We start from the raw sequence: 23,989 nt of genomic DNA, 5'->3' as shown, positions 1-23,989 counted from the left end.
CATTTCCATATGTCTGTGTTAGCTGCATGTGTGACATCACTCCACCAGTCCTATTTATAATATCATTCACTAAAATTATACCTTTTCTAAACGTTTCTTCGAAAAATCGTTTTTTTTAATCAATTACTATATTTGAATTTAACCACAATATTTGTTGTATTATTTGTTCTGTCTTTTCAGGTGGATTAAACTGAAATGGCAAACAACTTTCTAAGGCTTGTTTAAAAAAGAAAGATATTTTGGAGATTATTTCCTTTTCAAACAACCGATAGTGGGCAGCTGTAATCTGAATAAAGGGAAAAAGGCCCTTCTTGAACATAGGATGAGACATTTGTACCAATTTACTAGAAAACCAGTTTGGATTTAAATATAACTTTGGTATGACTGATGCCTTTAGTGAGAGGTCTAATGCTTTAATATTTAATCATTTCTGCCCTCCGAATTTACATTCGTTATATAATTAGACCCTTTTAATTTTATCTGGCTTGCCGTTCCAAATAAAATTGAATATTTTTTGTTCATATAATTTAAAAAGCAGGTCACTGGGTGTAGGCAAAACCATAAGCAAATAGGTAAACTGTGATATGATTAAAGAGTTAATCAGGGTGATTTTTCCACAAATAGGTATTTTCCTTTCCATGGTAGCAAGATCTTATCTATTTTTGCTAACTTTCTATAAAAATGTATTGGAGTGAGATCATTTCTTTCTTTTGGGATTTGTATACCGAGTATGTCCACATCTCCGTCAGGCCATTTCATTGGTAAACTACATGGTAATGTAAAATTTGCATTTTTTTGTGATCCAATACGTATCATAATTTGGTTTTAATCCAGTGAGGATAGCAAAAGTATCTAGATCCTCTATGAGGCTGTGGAGAGACTCTAATTGTGGTTTTAAAAGAAAACATGAATCATCGGCGTACAATGACACCTTGGTTTTTAAGCCACGGATTTCAAATAATTAATATTATTGTTTCATCTAATCTTAAAAGCTAACATTTCAATGGCAATAATAAATAAATATGCCGATAGTGGACAACCTTGTTTTACTCCTCTAGATAGTTTAAAACTTTCTGAGATGTAGCCATTATTTACTATTTTACACCTAGGGTTACTATACATAACTTTAACCCATTTTATTAGAGATTCCCCAAAATTGAAATATTCTAGGCATTTATATATAAACTCCAGTCGTACTTTATCGAAAGCCTTTTCAAAATCAGCTATGAAAACCAGGCCTGGTGTCCCCGATATTTCATAGTATTCTATTGTTTCCAGTACTTGTCTTATATTATCTCCAATGTATCGTCCATGTAAAAAACCTGTCTGATTAGGATGAATAAGTTCTGACAATACTTTTTTAATTCTCTGCGCCAAGCATTTTGCTAGGATTTTTGCATCACAACACTGAAGTGTAAGACGTCTCCAATTTTTTAAATGGACTGGATCTTTATATATACCATTTGGGTCCTGTTTCAGTAATAATGATATCAGACCACCTTGTTTCGTGTCTGATAATCTACCATTTATATAGGAGTGGTTAAAACATGCTAATAATGGTCCTTTGAGTATATCAAAAAAAGTTTTTTGTATACTTCCACTGGTATGCCATCCAGCCCTGGAGTTTTCCCATCCTTAAAGGCCCCAATTGCATCAAGCAGTTCCTCCTCTGTAATTTGGCCTTCACATGAGTCTTTCTGTACAGATGTTAATTTTACATTATTATTAGGAAAGAAATCCAAACAATTAGTTTCAGTTAGTAGAGATGGAGGAACCTGAAACGAAAACATATTCTTAAAGTACTTTACTTCCTCTTTCAAAATATAATTTGGTGAATCATGCGTGACTCCATCATTTGTAACAAGTTTTAATACATTTTTTTTGGTAGCATTTCTATATTGAAGATAGTTAACTGTTATTAACAACAACAAAAATAATGGACAAACTGTTAATTAGTGAACAAGCATTTTTCCAATATCCTTCGTCCTTGTGTGAGTAAGCTGATGGCAAATAGAGGGACTGTTTGAATATGGGGAGTGTCTGAAGGCTGTTATAGAGCTGAGATGAATGCAGGTAGCATAACATGGAGTTAGAATACATGTAATGAACCTGTTGCTCTAACTCGCTCTCTCTCTTTCGCGCTTCTCTTGCTCTCTCTCTCTCTTTCGCTCTTCTCTTTCTCTCTCTGTCTCTCTCTGTCTCTCTCTGTCTCTCTCTGTCTCTCTCTGTCTCTCTCTGTCTCTCTCTCTCTCTCTCTGTCTCTCTCTTGCTCTCTTTTTTTCTCTTCCCCTCTCTACTCTGTCTTCTCTCTCGCTTTCTCTCACCGCCCCCCTTCCCTTGTTTTTCTCTCTACCTCGGTTCTGGCTCATTGTGCACAGAACATTTCACAATAAATGAACGTGATACTTGCCAAGATTATAATACATGCATTGTAGTTCTGTGTGTAATTTATTTTCTTGCCGGTCATATTCCTGAAAGAAGTTCCTGTGTTGTCTCCCAGATTGTCCCTCTGGCACCTTACTGATCCATTCATAATAGATGAACTGTTAGGTAACAAGAATCTGGCTACAACTGTTGCAATCTGACTTTATTCAGAGTCCCGGGGAAGGGTGAGATATAAAGCTAGCAATCTGCAGGGCTTGACTTTTATTGAGAACTACAGTTTCATTGAAGTACCCATCTCTCACCTTTTTTATATTTCTTTCTCTATCTTTCACTCTCTCATCTCACACACACACACACACACACACACACACACACACACACACACACACACACACACACACACACAGTGTACATGTACACACATGCATGCGTGTGTGTGTGTGTGTTTGTGTACACATTTTACTATACTTGTTAGTACCAGAAGTCCTCACTAGAATAGTAAACCAACTTAAATTCAGAGAAGTAAGGACACTTTGCCGGTCCTCACTTGCAAAAAGGCTATTTTAGGTTTAGGGTTAGAATTAGGGTTTGGTTTAGGTTAAGGGTTAGGGTTAATGTTAGGGTTAGAGTTTAGGGAAAGTAGGATTTTGAATGGGAATCAATTGTTGTCCCAAAAATGTCCTCACAAGTATAGTAAGACATAGCTGTACACACACACACACACACACACACACACACACACACACACACACACACACACACACACACTCAAAGAAAATATAAAACCGTCAAGAAATTAACTATTGATCCTAAAAAGGATTTTTAAATATATTTATTTTCATCTTCATTTTGGTACGCAATTTCTCCCAGACATGTTGAAAAAGGGTAACAACTATGTACAGTTGAAGTTGGAAGTTTACATACACCTTAGCCAAATACATTTTAACTCAGTTTTTCACAATTCCTGACATTTAATCCAGATAAAAGCACACCCACAACATGATGCTGCCACCCCTGTGCTTCACGGTTGGGATGGTGTTCTTCGGCTTCCCCCTTTTTCCTCCAAACATAGCGATGGTCATTATGACCAAACAGTTCTATTTTTGTTTCATCAGACCAGATACATTTCTCCAAAAAGTACGATCTTTGTCCCCATGTGCAGTTGCAAACCGAAGTCTGTCTTTTTTATGGTGGTTTTGGAGCAGTGGCTTCTTCCTTGCTGAGCAGCCTTTCAGGTTATGTCGATATAGGACTCATTTTACTGGGGATATAGATACTTTTGTACCGGTTTCCTCCAGCATCTTCACAAGGTCCTTTGCTGTTGTTCTGGGATTGATTTGCACTTTTCGCACCAAAGTACGTTAATCTCTAGGACACAGAACGTGTCTCGTTCCTGAGCAGTATGATGGCTGCATTGTCCCATGGTGTTTATACTTGCATACTATTGTTTGTACAGATGAATGTGGTACCTTCAGGCGTTTGGCAATTGCTCCCGAGGATGAACCAGACTTGTGGAGGTCTACAATATTTTTTCTGAGGTCTTGGATGATTTCTTTTGATTTTCCCATGATGACAAGCAAAGAGGCACTGAGTTTGAATGTAAACCTTGAAATACATCCACAGGTACACCTCCAATTGACTCAAATTATATCAATTAGCCTATCAGAAGCTTCTAAAGCCATGACATCATTTTCTGGAATTTTCCAAGCTGTTTAAAGGCACAGTCAACTTAGTGTATGTAAACTTCTGACCCGCTGGAATTGTGATACAGTGAATTATAAGTGAAATAATCTGTCTGTAAACAATTGTTGGAAAAATTACTTGTGTCATGCACAAAGTAGATGTCCTAACCGACTTGCCAAAACTATAGTTTGTTAACAAGAAATTTGTGGAGTGGTTGGAAAACGAGTTTTAATGACTCCAACCTAAGTGTATGTAAACTTCCGACTTCAACTGTAAATCTATTAATGCTGCTGTTTAAAAAAACATCCCTCATGCAAATAAATATACAGTGTTTCCTTGCACCTGTCTTAAACAAGTGACCACATGCTGATTTGAAACTCTTTTGACAGAGTCTGTAAGTATTTAGGATCTGTCACTGCTGTAATAATATTTGAAGATAAATACACAACACAGAGGACTAAAGGTCAAGAGGGAATTAGTGATCAATTGAAATAGTTGTCTTTCTGTAATGGGGAACTGAATATTAATAATGGGTCAGGGATATGGGAGGAATTTCAGTCCGGGACTCATAGCTACATGTGGCAAGTTCTTATTGGTCCGAATTGTCTATACATTGAGCCTGAAATGGGATACTTGTTATTTGGCCATTGGCCCAATTTTACTGCAAGGAATTATAATTGGTCAACCACAGGCTAGGGTTGGGTTATAAACTACATCCTGTCTCTTTATTCAGAGGAAAAACCATTGAGGACAGGGAAGAATGACCATCTACTATCTACTTTCCAGCATAACAACTATGATTTGTTCTCTTTGAAAAAATATATTTTTCTCCCCCTGATTTGCTTTGGGGTCTGTGTTCTTGAAGAATAACGTCAACTGCTAACACTGCCACCAATCTCAGACAGTGAGGAAATACTTTCTCTCTTTCCCACTCAAGTGACAGTCAGTCACGGTGGTGGTTGATCCCAGTGGTGGTTGATCTCACTGGCTCAGTTTTATTACCTTTAAAGTAGCTGACAGACTTCACTGGATGTGGATTCCTCCAGTGTCTGTCTGATGGATATGGAACCTATGACCTCTTTGAGCTTGGATAGAGATGGACAAAGGTTGTTGTATGTGTACCTGTGGATGTATGTGTGTGTATATTTGTTTATATGCCAACAAGTGATTGGTATGAGCCCTTCCTGATATAAGAAGGCTGACACTTGTGTCGTCTAGGCAATGAAACATTTGGCTCTCGTATATTGACACCGAGGAAAATCATTCACCAGTCATATGTACTATGAGTGAGACAGAAAAGCGTCTCCTGAAACACAATAGTTAATTTCTGCTCCCCACTGTGATCCTATTGCCCATTTGGGGACTAAGTATGAGTGCTGATGAAGCATAACGGCCAAACAGCAGTCTCCTGTCGGATTAGGATATCACTGTCAGACGCATGGCTGCCCAGCCGCACTCTGAGGGCCATATTAGCACAGTGCATGGCATTACCAGGCTTCAGCTCTGTGTTCTGAAATTGAACTGAGTTGAGCCCCCCCACTCTGGCTACCTATTCCATCCAGACAGACATATTGGTCCAGGGGCCATTTGTTTGCAGCTGATGCATTCAATATATACCAGCCAGGTATTATGATGGCCCATAATGGAACATACAGTTGATGCCAAGTAGTTCATAACATGGAGGGTGTAGGTGGATGATGGGTGTAGGTGGATGTTATCGCTGGTGTAGCGAAATGCTTATATTCCTAGCTCCAACAGTGCAGTGTAATACCTTACAATACAATACACGCATATCCCAAAAATTCAAAGAAAGGAATTAAGAAATATAGAAACATTAGAACAAGCAATGTCCAGAATATAAATATATACTGTACTGTATGTATATGATGGTGTGTATAGACATCATGGACAGTATATGAACAGAAAAGGTGTGTACAGAAGTAGTTATAGGATGAGCCTTGACTAGAATACAGTATATACATAATATGAAGTGGGTAAAACAGATTTAAACATTATTAAAGTAACCAGTGTTAAATGTACATAGGGCAGCAGTCTCTAAGGTTCAGGGTTGAGTACCGGGTGGTAGCCAACTAGTAAAAGTGACTAAAGTTCAGGGCACGGTACTGGGCGGAGGCCGGCTAGTGCTGGCTATTTAATAACAGTCTGATGGCCTGGGAATTTAAGCTGTTTTTCAGTCTCTCTGTCCCAGCTTTGATGCACCTATACTGTGTCTGCCTTCTAGATGGTAGTGGGGGGAACAGGCCATGGCTCGGGTGGCTGAGGTCCTTGATGATCTTCTTGGCCTTCCTGTGGTGCGTTGCCATACCAGGCGGTGATCCTTTGGAGAGCCCGGTGCAGTTGCTGTACCAGGCGGTGACACAGCTGGACAGGATGCTCTCAATGGTGCTGTAGGTTTGTAAGGGGCCAAGACTAATTTCTTCAGCCTCCTGAGGTGGAAGAGGCGCTGTTGCGCATTCTTCAGCACACTATCTGCGTGGAGGGATACTTTCAGGTTGTCAGTGATGTGCACGCCGAGCAACTTGAAGCTTCAATGACCACCAACCGGGATTCCTGTGCATCCTGGATTATACACATTCCTAAACACACCTACACACACAAATGCACACTCTCAGACGACTTTCTTATTGCTCATACACTGTAAATTAGGGATGTCAAGTGAAGTAAAATGTTTGTCAGTGACACCTGATGAAAGTGGATGTTGAGAAACTGGAGTTTTAATGAGGAAATTTTTTTTAAATTCTTGCCGAGTTGCTATGTAGTCAGCAATTGCCCTCTATACCTCTTACTCCTCTTCAGCAGACAGACAGATGATGTTGATCTGCTCTTCCCATCTGGGTCCTGTGTCTAGAACATCTGGTGTAGATGCCACCGTGCATGCAGTCTCCGACTCTGACAGCAAAAGGCATGGCCCAGGCACATAACTTTCGTGTCCACATTGGCTAAGAGGGCATGGTGTGAGAGACAGAGAGAGAGAGAGAGAGGGGGGCTGGGGGTGGACTGGGGGGACGGAGAGAGGAAGAGAGGAAGAGAGGAAGAAGGACAAAGGGAGAGAGGGAGAGGGTGAGAACAAACTCAGGCAACATGAGTAATATTCAAACTGATTTATTTCCTGGGAATGGGAGATACGATATGTGGTACTTTTTCCCGCCTTGCGCCGCCTTGTTATTCTGATCTGGTTTCTTGTCATTTCATGTCATTTCACTGGAGAATTGTCCAGCGCTGAAGCAATTTATTTGTCTGCTCTGTTTGGTCACTATGCTGTAATTACCTTCCTTGTTGCTGTATTAGCTTTGTAATCTTAACAACCTGGGGGGAAGGAGATTTGGAAATGAGACTCATGCAGATAACTGGCCAGCAGCTTTTCAAATTATCCAGCCTGTTCTCATATACTTGACGTAACATAGTAAACATAAATCCAGGACACACCATTTAGTATGATATGTTACATTTGGTATGGTTACACAAGACAGAAAGTTACTTAAGACAAAAACCAAAGTAGGGTGGTTGGTCGGGGTGGTGGGTAGAAGTTTAATGTGACCGTCTAGCAACCCAAAGGTTGCATGTTCCAATCTCATCATGGACAACTTCAGCATTTTAGCTAATTAGCAACTTTGCAACTACTTACAACTTTTTAGCTACTTTGAAACTACCTAGCATGTTAGCTAACTCTTCCCTAACCGTAACCCTTTAACCTAACTCCTAACCTTAACCCTAACCTTAACTCCTAACCACTAGCCTAGCTAACTTTAGTGCGAATTGATGAAGGTACACTATATATACAAAAGTATGTGAACACCCCTTCAAATTAGTGGATTTGGATATTTCAGCCACACCAGTTGCTGACAGGTGTATAAAATTGAGGACACCGGCATGCAATCTCCATAGACAAACATTGGCAGTAGAATGGCCTTACTGAAGAGCTCAGTGACTTTCAACGTGACACCGTCATAGGATGCCACCTTTCCAACAAGTCAGTTTGTCAAATTTATGCCCTGCTAGAGCGGCCCCGGTTAACTGTAAGTGTTGTTATTGTGAAGTGGAAACGTCTATGAACAACAACGGCTTAGCCACAAAGTGGTAGGCCACACAAGCTCACAGAACGGGATCGCCGAGTGCTGAAGCCCGTTGCCCGGAAACACCATCTGTCCTCGGACGCAACACCCGCTACTAGGTTCCAAACTACCTCTGAAAGCAACGTCAGCACAAGAACTGTTCGTCGGGAGCTTCATGGAATAGGTTTCCATGGCCGAGCAGCCGCACACAAGCCTAAGATCACCATGTGCAGTGCCAAGTGTTGGCTGGAGTGGTGTAAAGCTCAACGCCATTGGACTCTGGAGCAGTGGAAACACGTTCTCTTGAGTGATGAATCACGCTTCACCATCTGGCAGTCCGACAGACAAATCTGGGTTTGGCGGATGCCAGGAGAACGCTACCTGCCCCAATGCATAGTGCCAACTGTGACGTTTGGTGGAGGAGGAATAATGGTCTGGGGCTTGTTTTCATGGTTCGGGCTAGGTCTCTTAGTTCCAATGAAGAGAAAGCTTAACACTACAGCAAACAATGACATTCTAGACGATTCTGTGCTTCCAGCTTTGTGGCAACAGTTTGGGCAAGGCCATTTCCTATTTCAGCATGACAATGCCCCTATGCACAAAGCGAGGTCCATACAGAAATGGTTTGTTGAGATCGGTGTGAAAGAATTTGACTGGCCTGCACATAGCCCTGACCTCAACCCCATTGAACACCTTTGGGATGAATTGGAAAGCTGACTGCGAGCCAGGCTTAATCGCTCAACATAAGTGCCTGATCTCACTAATGCTTTTGTGGCTGAATGGAAGCAAGACCCCGCAGCAATGTTCCAACATCGAGTGGAAAGCCTTCCCAGAAGAGTGGAGGCTGTTATAGCAGCAAAGGGGGGACCAGCTCCATATTAATGCCCATGATTTTGGAATGAGATGTTTGACGAGCAGGTGTCCAGATACTTTTGGTCACTTAGTGTATCTTCTTCCCATGGGGACTTTTGTTAAGAGGCCCGATGCTTGCTGTAAACACGCATCGCTTGCGGTACTGGTTTTGGAAACATAAGGAACATATCTTTCATATCAGCATTGAATAATTTTCAAAAAAGAAACGGTTCAATTACTACACACTTTTATAAGGTTAGGGTTCCCACACGACCATATTTCCATGTTTCAGCATTTGTTTGTGGAAAACAGATGAAAGACAGTCGACTACCTGTGTTAATTAGCTATTTGTGTCTCAGAACACCTGCATGTAAACGGAAGACGGGCGCTACAAACTTGTCACTGAAAAATACTTTTGGTTGCAAAGAAAACGGTTAAAACAGTCTACAGTATGTGCATATTTTGCATTTGTGAAATTATTTTGATTTGATATGAAAGTAGAGGGCTTTTTGTTTCTAGAACCATACTGCAATTGAGAATCGATCCCCGTTTAGATGGAGTGTATGGCTGTTTTGGCTGCCAGAGCCAATTAGCCTCTGAACAGAACATGTAAGGTCCTTGGACTATAAGGAGTAAGGTTAGGCTCCTTTAGTCCATATATTGGGCCAGGTAGACCCCGTCAGTGCCAAGACAGTTATATTGGCAGGAATGCCGGCTTAGGCCTAGTCCTTTTTATTACGCGACCCTTTCAGGGATTTCTTTGTTTTGTAAGTCTTTTTGAACCTTTTTCAGTAACCTCAATTTTGTATCACCTAATAAATAAAGCTACACCTGATTTTACCCCTTTAACTTTGCCTCCTTTTGCGTCATACCCTCATGGCTGTAAGACCTGTGACTCTTTTCACAAATCTGTACCCAGAAGGTAATGATCTTCCTGAGTGGCCTGTACTCTGTGTTACCTCAGCTGCAAACAAAATTACAACATTATGTGGGTGGCCTGAAAATAATCTCTCTACCCAGGGTAATCAGCTCTTTTGATAATTCTCTATGAGATCATAATCTAAGCATAATAATTCAACCTGGACTCAGCGGTAGAAGTAACATAGTAAATGTAAATCCTGGACACGCCAATTAATATGAAATGCTACATTTTGTATGCCATGTATTAATTTGTGGATGTCCATCATCCATTTCGTATGATATGTTACGAATTGCTATTCATATGATACGTTACGAATTCCAATTTTTTGTGGCTAACGTTAGCTAGGTGGCTAACACTAATGTTAATTAGGTGGCTAAAGTTAGTTAGCGTCTATGAATGGAGTAGGTATGGAGTGACCTAAGCATGCTAACTATTCACAGTCGGACAAAAGGCTTTACTATTTTTTAACAGGTCCTCTTTAAGCTAGGCCATCTCCATCACAGCATTGTAAACCATTTTCCTTATTTATTGAAGACATTGTTTTTTTCCCAGCCTCATTTGAGGAGGGAGGGAGGGAGTCTCCCTTGTGCTCTGCCAAGCCAGCCCTAATCCTCCATGGACCCTGAGCTGCATCTGCTTCACTTTCTTCCCCCTCTCATCCCTCTCTCCAGAACTAGATGTTGTGCTTCAGCTGAGCCTGGGAAGCCTTCATCCATTATGGATGCTGTGTTATAGGAGACTGATCTATAAGATCTCCCTTTGGATTCCAGCAGGACAGGAGAAGCCAGCACAAAGCAGCTAGGCCCCTCTCTGTATCTTTTTACTGTACAGTTACTGGAGCGGGGCATTTTTTATCATTTGATTTGCTGTCTATAATTCACGAGGCATGACAGCATACTAAGGCAGCCCGATACAGTATATTGTAAATCCTGTTGTAGGCTGATAGGGTTCTGCAGAAAAGCATATATTCCCTTATTTGACCTCTGTCTTCCTCCTACTTCCTACTCTAATCAGGGACATCAAAGCCACAACAGCGGGACCCTACTACCCATTGTTGGGGTTAAGGAGCAGCATGTATCTCCTTTTATGTTGACCTGTTTCCTGCCAGATGCCCTTCCTAGCCTCCATCACAGGATAAGCCAGGCATGGCTGACAGCTGTATGAGGTTGTTGCAGATGTAGTTGCTGTTGGACTGATTGTCTATGCATGGGACAGCCAATGAAGGAAAGGAAGAGAGAGGGGGTGGAGAGAGAGGTAGAGGAGAAAGAGATACACAGACAGAGGGGGAGAGAAGAAACACAGACTCAGCTGCAGGTCTTTCCCACTGGGCATACATCCACCACTTTATTAGTCTGATACAGTGGAAGAGGAGAGCCTGCTGTGGGGGGACGAAATACACACAGACACAGACACACACACACACACACACACACACACACACACAGACACACACACACACACACACACACCAATATGTTCAAATAGAGACAGAAGCCATACAGCTGAGATGATGGGTTTGGAGAGGAGAATTGAGCGAGGGGAATGTGGGGTCCAAGCAAATGTCTTCATCAGTTAAGTGATATTCCTACTTTGATTATGAACGTTCTGTGCTCTCCATTTGAGGCGGGATATTTTATTATCCTTCGGTAAAACACCCTGGAGAGATTCTGCTCTCCACATGAAGAAAGCAGGACGTGGTTACGAAGCAGCCTATGGACTCGTGCCGCTTAGGCTCTGAGTCAGTTATACTCCAGGCCTTATGAGAATAATTCATAACAGTGCTCTAATAGCAAGTGAAGCAAGGGTGTGAAATGGAAAAAAACATTTCTACGACTGCAGTATTAGACTTGGTGATTTTTCTGTTTGAATATCTGGATTCACTATTTGATAGAAACCGTGACCCTCCAATGTTGTTGTTTATGCTCAGATATGTTTAACAAATGCAAAAGCATTGAAGAAGCATGACTCTGCTTATTATCTGCTTCATCACAGTAGAGAGTTAGTGAAAAATGTCTTTCATGTTTCACTGATTTGAAAAGCAGTGCGTGGGAGCTAACGACAATTGAGATAGAATTGTTATAAGAACCATGTGGGAAACTAATATGCAGCAAACCCCCTCACTGAGAAATCTATTGTTGATCAGACCAATGAAATCCCATTTCATCTCTCATTCTTTTTTTCACAGAGCTCTCCCTTTCTCCCCTTTTTTCTCAGAATCTCATCCCTTTCTCCTTTTATCTTTCAGAAGTCTGCTGTCTTTCTGAGCTCGAGGAGGGAGGCCATGTTTGAGTACCTGCAGGTCTGCTCGGGCTGACTGAGGACTTTCTGCCTGCTCCAGGGGGGTGAGCCAGAGAGAAGCTAAACGCCCCTGACTGGCTCTGGAAGAGTGGAGAAAAGAAGGCTTATCTCCCACCTTTGTTCTCTCTAATGCCCCTTGAGATGGCTCTCCACAGACTCACTCCCACCTCAGTCAAAACTGTTTAGTAACTCCACACCGTCTCCATACCCCAACTGCAGGGAGAGAGAATACCCCACAAGGAAGTGGAGAAAGAGAGTGAGAGAGAGAAAGCTAATTAGTATTACTGAGATAGTGTCAAAGCTGAGAGACATGAGAAGAGACTTCTGAAGAGAGTTCTGTGCTCTGAGGGATATTGCTGTTAACCTTAAGGACATTTGTTTGTGGTATTTTTTTAAAGGGACTCAATTTAGTTGGTTGCGGGTTTAACATAGCCTTCCGTCATGACTCTTCTGGGAAGCTGTATGAAGAGGGGGCAGACTGACTGCCACAGAGGTGGTCCGGCTAGGCCCTGTCAGGTTCTGCTCCTGACCTGTTGTATCCTAGTAGTCCTGGGGGCCAAGCCAAAGACACCTGGCCACACACACCTCAACTCCATCCGCATTGACGGGGATATCTCACTGGGAGGACTCTTTCCTGTACACGCCAGAGGCAACAATGGGAAAGCCTGTGGGGAGCTGAAGAAGGAAAAGGGGATCCACAGACTGGAGGCCATGCTGTTCGCCTTGGACCGCATCAACAATGACCACGAGCTGCTGCCCAACATCACTCTGGGGGCCAGGATCCTGGACACCTGTTCACGGGACACCCACGCCCTGGAGCAGTCGCTCACCTTTGTCCAGGCGCTCATCGAGAAGGACGGGACGGACATCAAATGCCTGAGTGGCGGGCCGCCCATCATCACCAAGCCTGAGAGGGTGGTGGGCGTCATCGGGGCCTCCGCCAGCTCCGTGTCAATCATGGTGGCCAACATCCTGCGCCTCTTCAGGGTAAGTGCCTTACACATATTGGTTAATGGCTGTGAATGATGGCGGTGGCTATGAAAGTAGTCTCTCTCAACAGTCGTTTGTAGGCTGGCAGGCAGCATGCTCTGCAAGTGAGAATGCAAGCAAGGCTGCAATGAAAGCAATGTAACAGAAATCTGTAGCTGACGCTATTGCCTGATTCATGTATGATTATTTGTAATAGGTGTCATCAAAAGGCTAGGTTGCTTTTACTGGTAAAAGTGTTTTTAATTTTCTTCATGAAAGGATAAAGATCTATTCTGTCATTTTCCAACATTATGGAAATGTTGATGTGATAAAAACACTCCCCGCATTTTCTATAGGCTTTTACTCCATGTCTTCTCTCTAAGGTGATATTACATAGTGTAGCTAGAGGCGTATTCAATATCTCACATTTCAGGAATGCTCTGTGTCTGTGAAAATGCACCATGTCGCTCTTGTATGGGCATCAACTCATTTATGTGAGGAATTAGGTTCACACAGGGATGAAAGTAAGGCGGTACGGTCCGGTACAGAGTCCTTGCAAAATAAATAGTGGGGTACGCCGTACCGGTAAAACATGAGCCAAAATATCTGGCGGCTATTACACCATTATTAATCATTACTGCATGTCAGAGGCATGATAAATTAGCGAAAGGACTTGAAAACGTGTGATATAGCCTATGCTCTAAAATGTGATGTGGTCAGATGAGAACACAGAAATTTTGCCAAGGCAGAGATGATTGGCCGAAACCAAGATGCGTGTGGACAGCAGTAGACACATACATTCTGGCCTGATGACAATCGCCAAATGTCCTTACACTTTCTGGTGTTTTGTGTAACAGATGTCTCTTTCCATTCACCACTGTTCGGAGGCTAGAAATATGTTGTGAGTGGATGAACGTGCGCGGGTAGCCTAGTAAAGGAGCCTTCTGAAGTGATTGTTTGACAAACAGATGAAAACATCATGACTGGTTGGGTTTATGCCACAATAAAAGGTAATACATTTTAAAAGTTAAATGACAGATCTTTACAACTAGGCCCACAGAGATCCTATTGAATTAATAGGGATTTTATATGTAATTCTATGATTAGGCAAGAGCATAAACCCATAGGAAGTCCTGTACCGGGAGAAAATGGAATCTATTTTCACCCCAGGGTTTAATCCCCTCATTAAACCAATTCAAAATCATATTCCAAAATATTATTTTTTATCAAACAACATAGTCTTCTGCCTGTATGTTGGCCATCTGCGTTTGCCTCAGTTGGATGTGGTCTTTGTGGTTTGTAAGTTCTATAAAAGTCCCATTTAGAACCAGACATATTTTTCACTGTTCTGACAGTTGAGGCTCATCATTAGTCCTCAGCCTCTCCCCATAATGACATTAATTTGGGAAGAGTCCTTAGTGGTGTTTTGCCTCTAATTAAATAGGGCAAGTCATGCATGTAACCATTTGAGCTCGTTCAACACTTATTAAAGATCTAAAACGAGCCTCAACAGTATTATGTTTGCTCTCAGGATCCAAACATAACGTGCCAGTGTGAAAACAAAAGTAAACACAAACACAAGAAGACAGGCCCTTTCATAATGCCAACACAAAGCTGTCACAGGAATGATGCAAATGCCAGGCAGAACAATGGGCAAACAGTTGGACTGTGTTATAATGTAGCTACAATATTATGACGCTCATAGAACATTTGGAACATCGGAAGGAAGACTGGATGCTTGAGGCTTGTTTGAATAACATAATTCCCATAATACAATATCAGCACAGCGATCTGTGTTCTCTGTATTGTGTTCACAGTGCCAGACAGTGACAGTAACAGATAATGCTTGGGGGCATGCAGAGCATAAACTGGTTGGATTTAAACTGTGTGTAATCAGTGTTCTTAGCTTCTCAGGTCACCTCCGTGGCGAGCATGTACTGTAATCGCCCCCTGCACAAAAAGCCGCCTCTTCTGTATTTGTACTGCAATTATACTGAATAAAAGCCAGAAAGCAGCTATGCACCTCGTTGTGATTTCCAAGGCTATGTGCTCTGATAAGTACCCTTTTGAGCTCTGTGCAAATATCATTTGAATATCAAATTGAGAAGCTGGGAAATGTCCCCAGAACTTAAAAGTCAACAAGGATCATTGGGAGACACTCTACTGCAGTAGCTGACAGTAGCAGTCTGTGTTTGGGGTAAAGATATAATAACCAGTGCTGTGCTCACACCATGCTGGCCTACCTCAGCCTGCTTCCGCCAGGATCACATCACCATCATTAGCTCGATATAATGGCTCCTCTTCATTAGTGAATGAGGGTGGTATTGCAGCAGATTCATACTCCTCTTGTTTCTAATTATTTCAAGAACTTGACTTGATACTGTATCTTTCATCTGCACAACCTATGTTTTTGTCTCTCTCATCCTCGCTGTTGAGGAATGAGTGTGTGTTCTTCAGATGATTGGATGATGGCGGTAAGAGATTTGATCAAAGTGGGAGGCAGTCTTCAGAAAGATGTGTGGAGAAGATTGCACTGATTTCAGATTGCACTGGTTTCAGATTGCTCTCGTTTCTAATTCAGTTACAGTGATGAAGGGCTCATCGCCAAGTGGTACACCAATTAAGTGCAGGTCACTAGAGCCCCGTTTCCACTGGCAATTAAAATTAGTGCCAAATTAGGGTCAAATTAAAGCTGGCTCGAATGAAATTCTCAAATTCTAGCTGGGTCGAAGGAAACCGGGGGCAGCGCAGCCCAGTTTCACAACTGGTGTTAGCTCGATTAGAATTTGGGCTGCTGACGCCGTTACTATGCAATCACCAAGCTGATCACTGCTGGATGCTGACACAATGTTTAGCTAGCTCATCAGGGCTTGTTGCTGTTAGCTAGCACATGGACAAGCAGTACTGCAGTAGTCAGACATGACACACATTTTCACCATAGCTAGATCCTGCATTCATTTTTGTACAACACAAACTTATATTAAAACAGTCAACCCTCAACCCTCGGTTAGCTGTTTCAGAGTTGAACGTGAGCTAGCAGGAATTTTAGCCGCCCAGGTCATATTGAAAGCTAGCTACTTAGCTACATCATATCAAACCCGTCATCTGCTTTGCTTGGTTAGCTAGCTAGGTAATAGCCAATGCCATGTCAAGGAAGAATCAAGGTAGGAATTAAGCTAGCTAGCCTGTTATGCTAGCGACAATGCTAACCATTTAGCTAGTCAGCAAGCTAAATACATGGCCCTGTGTCTAGCTGGTACTAGTAGTATTATGGGGTAACATTAGTTACACCATGGTGAGGGTGAATACAGTTCATCAACATCTTGCTAGCTAACTAGCAACATTAACAAAGCCAACTGCAGTCACATATTGGCTACCTAGCAACATGACATAATTTCTCATTTCTGGATGCAGTAGGAATGCAATTTGAGCTACCTCACCAAGGCCAGCCCAACCTGGGATGTCTTCAAAGTGCCAATGGAAACGGGGCTCTAGGTGAGCTCTAGATAATGACAGTCAGTAGGCTACACATTCCCTTTTCAGTGTCATAACAGGGTCGGGAAGATTTTACTGACCATTTTTACCTCAACATGGACAATTTCAGGTGTTTTACACTTAACTGTTGCACCTTTTTCTTTATTTTAAAAGCAGAAAGTAGGCCAGCTTCTCAGCCCTGGCAGACTAGCTGTGGATAGGACTGTTCCCAGCCGCACATAAGCTATACCCAGTAAACTCTTGGTGAGTCAACTGTTTCCTGTGCCGAGGTCAGGGGATCTGCCACATCCATATTTTGTTTGATTTGAACAAGCAGTTTGGGTCCCAACCCTTCTTCTTGCCATGCCTAAGGGTAGTGGCCATAACACACTGCATGCTTGCTATTGTTATCAGAATGCTTCATTCTTTTTCCCCCACTTCCCTCTCCCAGTCTTAGAGCAGCTGAGGCTGGGTAAAGTGTTTACTCAGCACTCTGGAGCAGTAGGCAGGATCCCGTCCCTATTGTGCTGTATGAATATTTTATTCCCAGTTTACGTAATGTCCGCCTGGGGATCCGGTTGGGGTTTGAAAGCTCCCTCCCTCCATAGTTGGCCCTGCCTGCTCATGCTCTGTGATGTTCTCATCAGTTGAGCATTTTATTGCAACATAAGCAGGAGCAAAGTGTCCTAGCGCCCAGGCTAATTTGCAGAGGGATGGTTATTTATTTATTTATTTATTTTACCGTTATTTTACCAGGTAAGTTGACTGAGAACACATTCTCATTTACAGCAACGACCTGGGGAATAGTTTCAGGGGAGAGGAGGGGGATGAATGAGCCAATTGTAAGCTATGTTATGACACTGTAGCGACTGCAATTGATTACACACTAACGACAAGGCTGGTTTTAATAAGGCATCCAGCTTTGTGATCATGTCTTGGAGATGTCTTCTCTGGCCCTGTGCATGTCAGCTCTTAACTCGGTCTTGTATAGGCTACTGTATCAGCACTGTAGCTGTCACATGGGCATGAAGGTGGGATCAAGTGCCACTGTTGAGTTGCTGAGACATAACCATATGTTCTCAAAGAAGAATAGGGGCGCTTCGGCCACCTCCACCGAGGTGTACAGTCTGCTAAGGCACAAACAGCCTACACACATGCCTGTACCTCTGCCTTCTAAGCAGCAGGGAAGATGTCTTCAGAGAGTAGAGGGGAGGGAGGTGAGAGTAGTTTAGAGGAGAAGACGGGGGAGCCTGTAGTTAACTGTAAAAGGAGGGTTAACTAGCTGTTTTTTGTGCTGTCTGTGAAGCAGAGAGACTTTGCAGCCCCTGTCTCTTCCCTCATTAGAGACAGAGATTGTAGACCCTCAGACACTGTACCTTCCTCCTCTCAGCATCTCAACATGTTGAGACAGCATTCTCTCTGGATTAATGTAGGAACCACCATGTACTGTAAAAACCTTACACAAAAATAAATCAATTTGGAAAATGTGATGAAAGGATGCCTCTGCTCTGTTTGCAGGATGCTGGGCAGACATTTACAGGAATCTGTAGAATGCATGTGCTGTAGGGAATGTGGGGAACCAGAATTATTTTCAATGGGATACCTTTGAGAATTAATTTGGCAAGAAAGTAGCTAAGTATTTGGCAAAACTAGACTGAATGAAGATGGCAACTGTGTGAGCTGAAGCACAACTACACAAAAGCGAGTAGCTCTCAGTAGCTACCTCAGTAGCCAGTAGCTCTCTTTATCACTCTTGAGACAGGCCTGCCAAGGTGTGTCCTGTCACCTTCATGGATCCTCAGCATCTTAGCTCTGTGGTAATTAAGAATAATTATTTCTTTCTAAGTGGACTCCTATTCTGCACTAAGTGTAAATTGGTGTAGCCACACGAAATCAGGTCATTCAAGCCAGCCATTCCAGCCTTTACCCACCCATCCATGCCCAATAAATCCAAGGAGTGAATTCTCTACTCGCATGTGACATTTAAAATCCCATGCAGGCAAAGCCAACAAGGGAAGAAAAGCAAACGAGCGTCTCAAAATACTTGCAGGAAATTGTTTTCTGCAGGTTTACAGGCCAGTGGTTGTGCAGTGTCACTCAACCAGACTTTTACAGTCGGGAAGACCTGATCCTTGCAGCTGTCTTTCTAACTGTTCATTGTGGTCGTTCCCTTCCATATAGAGCTCCGGCCATAGCGGACCACTCCTTTATTACAGGACTAGTTCAGACTCAAGTTGCTTGGCCGACCCTGGGTCCAGCGGTCAAGTCCCAGTACATCCAAGAGGGAAGTGTGCCCAGAAACATGTCCCTTGCCTCTTTGTTTTGCTCTCTTTTTTCTTAGTTTTGCCGATTCTGTGTGCAAATCCCATCACAGGAAGCTGGAACAACAGCTGCTAATCACCATCCATAGTAGTGAAGGGGCACGGTGCGGTGGTCTCCACATGTGCACTGCTCGCTGTGTGGAGACGCTTGGTTTCACTCAAATTAATTTGTGGCATTTAATTACCGTAAGTTTGCAGGTCTGCAGAGTGAATGTTGCATGGTGGGGAGGGGAGGATGTCGAGTTTGTTTTTTAAATGGATAGTAAAAAAAATGTAACTTCCTGAGAGAACTCTGTGGAGACTAACACCATCTGCACTGATTTTAACAGCAGAGGAGATATACATGTATAGTGCTTTGGTAGGAACACAAGACAAGCTACACCTGTGATAACAGCTCCAATGTTCTGACCCTCTGCATAGTCATTTGACATTGTGTATTCTCAAGGCATGATAGCTTAAATAATTTTTTCTCTAACACAGTAGTCATACAACATGAATAATGTTCAACACTGTGTTTATTAAGTATCCTCTTACCCTTCCCCCTGTGAAAAGAGGGGATTGTTTTGGAGAAAATCCAGTGTTACAATCATGCTGCTAATTTAATGTTGGCATTTTCTCCAATTACTGTACATCACTTCTTCAGCACTCCTTGAAGCTCACTCCTTGAATTTGTGACACTGTAAATTGTCAGTAAGTCTTTTGATTTTGGTCTACATTTACAAACTGTCCATATGCTTACATCAAAACCATTGATGGCATCTTATGTCCTGTGAACTTGTCTCATAGATGCCACTACAGCACTCCCCCTGTCTCGAAATCTAACACTAAGCCCATGCGTTCCAGATATTCATCTTTAAACAACCACATCTCCAAAACAGAATCCAAGCAGCAAAGCCATGGTATCGCACAGTTTCCTCAAAAATAACTCAGGATTAGTCGCTTGCAGCTGTCTCCCCTGGAAAATCTACCCATCAACCAAAATAACATTCTGTGACCTACTGTCTGAAGATGTATGCAATGCATGTAGATTTGTAGTTGTAAAGATGGATGAGTGGTCACAAGAGAGACAGACTACACAGTTGTTAGTAGGGGGAATATATTTGAATTGATGTGATCGATGGAGGCATGACAGTTATTGATTCTGGGAGTAGTGAAATTTGATGGAGAAGTGACAAGTAGGATGTTGGAGTGATGGTATATATCAGCAAGTATGTTGTGATAAATGGACATACTCTCTGTTTTTAAGCCTACACACTATTGAACATTGCCTGAATGATGACAGTAAAAACATAACCACTAAGAAATGTAAATGCACTGCAATGTTAGCATAATGATAGTCAAGTTGTGTTGATCTGAGATTTTCTATGTCTGCTCAATTCCCTCCGGTGCCATGCCATATCCTCTACCTGGCCTGAAGCAGTGACAGAGAGCTACAGTAAGAAGGTTGGACATCATCCAGTCAACGTGCACGTCAGACAACATGGTAGCTAGCTTCTATGAGTCATCTACCCTCCATCACACAGAGGAATTCACTCTCTCTTCTCTGAGGCAGTCACGATGCTCCATTACAAATGACCATTTTAACGTTAGACAACAAGGACAAAACATATTCATTCAGAAGTGTGAAGATTTATTTATTGCATTAGTGACCTTCAGCAGCACTTAATTTGCTTTATTGTTGAATATAGTTTCAGAAATGTTGAAACAAAATGATGAGATACATGTATAGTAACAGTATGAAATGTCCATGGTTTTGATGTAATGCCCTCTTTCTGATATTACATCATTCTAGAGAACAATGTCAGGACAGAACAAATAAAAGGGCATAAACAAGACACCCATCCGTTAAAAACATTTGTACACACCAACATTAGCAGATAGACAGAGAAGGATCAATTCTCATTTACTGGTTAATTATCTCTTTCCAGACCTCCCTCAGTCAGTAAAATAGACTAAGTCTGTAATAAATCCCTACACAGAACACAGGGTTTATGTTGTACACCTCTGCCAGTTTTATTATTTGTTCTGTACAATCATTAAACAGTCAAGCAAGCTGTGAAGACCCCCTCCCATACAAACACAACACACCTCTTAGATTGCACTCCTGTTCAGGTATTTAACCTGAGGCAGAGAACTGTTGTGACAACATACTCTGTTTCCTGGAATTGTACCCTCGTCTTTTTCCTGCTGTTGAAAGGCAATGTTTGAAGTTACACAATGGAAGGAAAGGTGGTCCAGATTGGTATTGATTTCACACAAGTTTGAGGTGTGACATTTAAATGAAGATAAATGTACTAACATAGTGTTTGTTTTTGGTACATAGGCTATCTCACCTGGGCTGTTGCAGACAATAGTTGGGAAGTCTGGAAAATCTGATTGTATTATCAATGTCCCTGCCGAGGATGCCACCATACTCACTGTGTTGGTCGAGGATCCATTCTTGCAAGAGCACCAGTTCAGTATTGTAGCTTATGGTAAACACTGCAACACAAAGCATAAACAGCTAGGAAATAACTGCGTATATAAATGAGTTTTGGTTGTATGTAGTTGTAGTTATTGAAGCAGACCACAGCACTTGTCCAGCTAGAGGGTTTGTGGTCAAGCGTTTCCTACCTGACTGGGCCTGAAAAGATGTTAAACATTTCTTGGAGGCTGCTAGGTCATGTGTGAAATCTTGTTCCTAAGAAAACCTGTTTTGTGTCTTTTCGGTGTTGACCCTGCGGCGGTGTGGCATGTCCTGTGGTGGTTTATCTTAGTCAGGACTACTGTATTCCCTGTACTTCTAATTGACTCACATACAGCAATAGTTAAATCTGATCTGACAGTTCTATCTGCACTCTATGGCTGGGTCTGAAATGGCAACCTATTCCACATATAGTGCAACAGTTTTGACCAGAGCTCTATTCAGACGCATCCTATGAGATGGGTAATTGTGAATAAAGGGTCTCCAGGAACATCCAGAGACAGTGCTGAAAGCATACTGTATGTGCATTAGTAGAAATGGTTATGTACAGATTGACTCTTTGCTGCTTGGGAACTGTCTGTACATCAATGCCACAACTACCTCAATCATAATGGAGTTAAATTCAGGGCAGCTCTGTCCCCTCAGATATAGTTTGCTACAATAAACAGATCGTTTTACGTTTGAGGCTATCGATCACACCTTTACTTTCCCCTCCAGATCTACTACACTGAACCCCTCTTTTCTCTGCTTACTGACCCTCTGCTCCAGGCCTTTAGAGGTAGGTGAAATGAGTGCAGTGTGGCCAGCTGGATGGCTGGATATGTCAGCCCAGCAGTCCTAGGGTCATCCTCAAGGACACTGCAGCTCCTCAGCCCTGATTTTAGTGATTTAATATGCCAGGCTTACATGTTGACCTGAAGGTCTCTTTCCTTCTAGCTCTCCTCCTCATCTCTCTCCTCTATAGGCCAAGGCATGCTCTACAGGCTCAGAGCCATGAAAGCACAGCCCAGTGTCATTGGCATCTGTCCTAAACACAGCTACTGATGAGATATAATTGCAATGCCAAGCAAGGGTCAGTTTAATCATTTCAGGTTTGTGTAAATCAGGTAGGTAGTTTCCAGGTGTTCTTTAGATGGTAACCTCTTGTCTTCTGTTTGACCCCAGATTTACTCCTACAGTATGTCTTTTAATTGGCAGAGTCTAGAGCACATCAGATCAAGCCAAATGTTCTCATTGACCTCTGCTAGAGCTTGGCTGTAAGTTCAGTGCCTGACATTGCAGAAAGAAAAGATCAGACACCCCAAAGAAGCAATGTACTTTTAATCTAATCATTTCCAAAGTCAAACAGTCTTATTAAAAAGCTTGTGCAAAGTATGACATTTACACTCAACAACCCTTAAATTAAGTTTTATTAATGAGAGATCAATTGCTACTGCGCCGCTGCTGTTAAACTTGCTCATATTTTGTGTTTCTAGAAATAAACAAGAAATTAGTGCCACTTGACTTATTTGGATGAGATGAGTTCTAAGAACAACTTGAGGATGGGAGAAAACCCTCTGATCAGATAAATTATTATCTGAATGTCAAGGGGATTTTGTGATAATTGTGTGAGTTTCTGTGGAAATAACCAAGGGAGTCAATTTGCTGAGAAATATGAAAATGCACAATATATTTCTGAAAGACGTAGCTTACTGTCACGTCCTGGCCGGTATAAGGGTTAATTGTTATTGTAGTTTGGTCAGAACGTGGCAGAGGGTGTTTGTTTTATGTGGTTCGGGGTGGTGTTTTTCTAGAAGGGCATTTGATTTAAGTATTCCGGGGTTTTTTGGGCACTGTTTGATTTTCATGTATTCTATGTTTAGTCTAGTGTGTCTGTTTCTATGTTTGGTTAATTGGGGTTGGGACTCTCAGTTGAAGGCAGGTGTTGTCTATTTGCCTTTGATTGAGAGTCCCATATATTAGGGTGTGTTTGTGTTTGTCATTTGTGGGAGATTGTTCTGTGTTTAGCCTTGTGCCTTGCCAGACTGTTTTGTTGATCGTTCGTTCTTTTGTTATTTTGGTGTTCATTTTGAATTTATTAAACGTCAAGATGAGCCTACACATACCTGCTGCATTTTGGTTCTCCTTTACCAACGACAACCGTGACAGAATCTCCCACCACCAAACCAGGACCAAGCAGCAGAGGAAGGAGCAGAGGGAATTCGAGTTGGACTGGCGGGAGAAATGGACCTGGGAGGAAGTTCTGGATGGGGCTGGACCTTGGCACCAGGCTGGGGAGTACCGTCGCCCACGGGAGGAAATTGAGGCAGCCAAGGCAGAGAGGCGGAGGTACGAGAGGGAGAAGCACGAGAGGCACCCCCAATAATTTTTTGGGGGGGGCACACGGGTAGTTTGGCTAGGCCAAGGAAGAGCCGGAAGCCAGCTACCCGTGGTTATATGGAGGAGCGTATGAGGTGGAGGGCGCCATAGTGCGCACCTCAGCGAAACATCTCACCCATACGCACGCACAGTCCGGAGCGCGCCATTCCAGCCCCGCACAGATGCCGTG

The 23,989-nt window shown here is 42.4% G+C and overlaps 1 protein-coding gene across 3 annotated transcripts in view; it reads left to right on the top strand.

Annotated features, from left to right (window-relative positions):
• The window catches only part of LOC115168131 (metabotropic glutamate receptor 4), a 330,740-nt gene that overhangs the window by 68,992 nt on the left and 237,759 nt on the right, over positions 1-23,989 (top strand). For all 3 annotated transcript variants that reach the window (XM_029723096.1, XM_029723097.1, XM_029723098.1), the window contains exon 2: positions 12,161-13,200. In XM_029723096.1, the coding sequence (XP_029578956.1) occupies positions 12,655-13,200 (546 nt within the window). In that variant the 5' untranslated portion in view covers positions 12,161-12,654. The remainder of the gene's footprint in view (positions 1-12,160; positions 13,201-23,989) is intronic.

The sequence above is a fragment of the Salmo trutta genome, chromosome 30 (genome assembly GCF_901001165.1).
Source record: "Salmo trutta chromosome 30, fSalTru1.1, whole genome shotgun sequence".
Lineage (NCBI taxonomy): Eukaryota > Metazoa > Chordata > Actinopteri > Salmoniformes > Salmonidae > Salmo > Salmo trutta.
The sequence above is the reverse complement of the archived record's forward strand: the minus strand, read 5'-3'. Positions and strand labels throughout refer to the sequence as shown.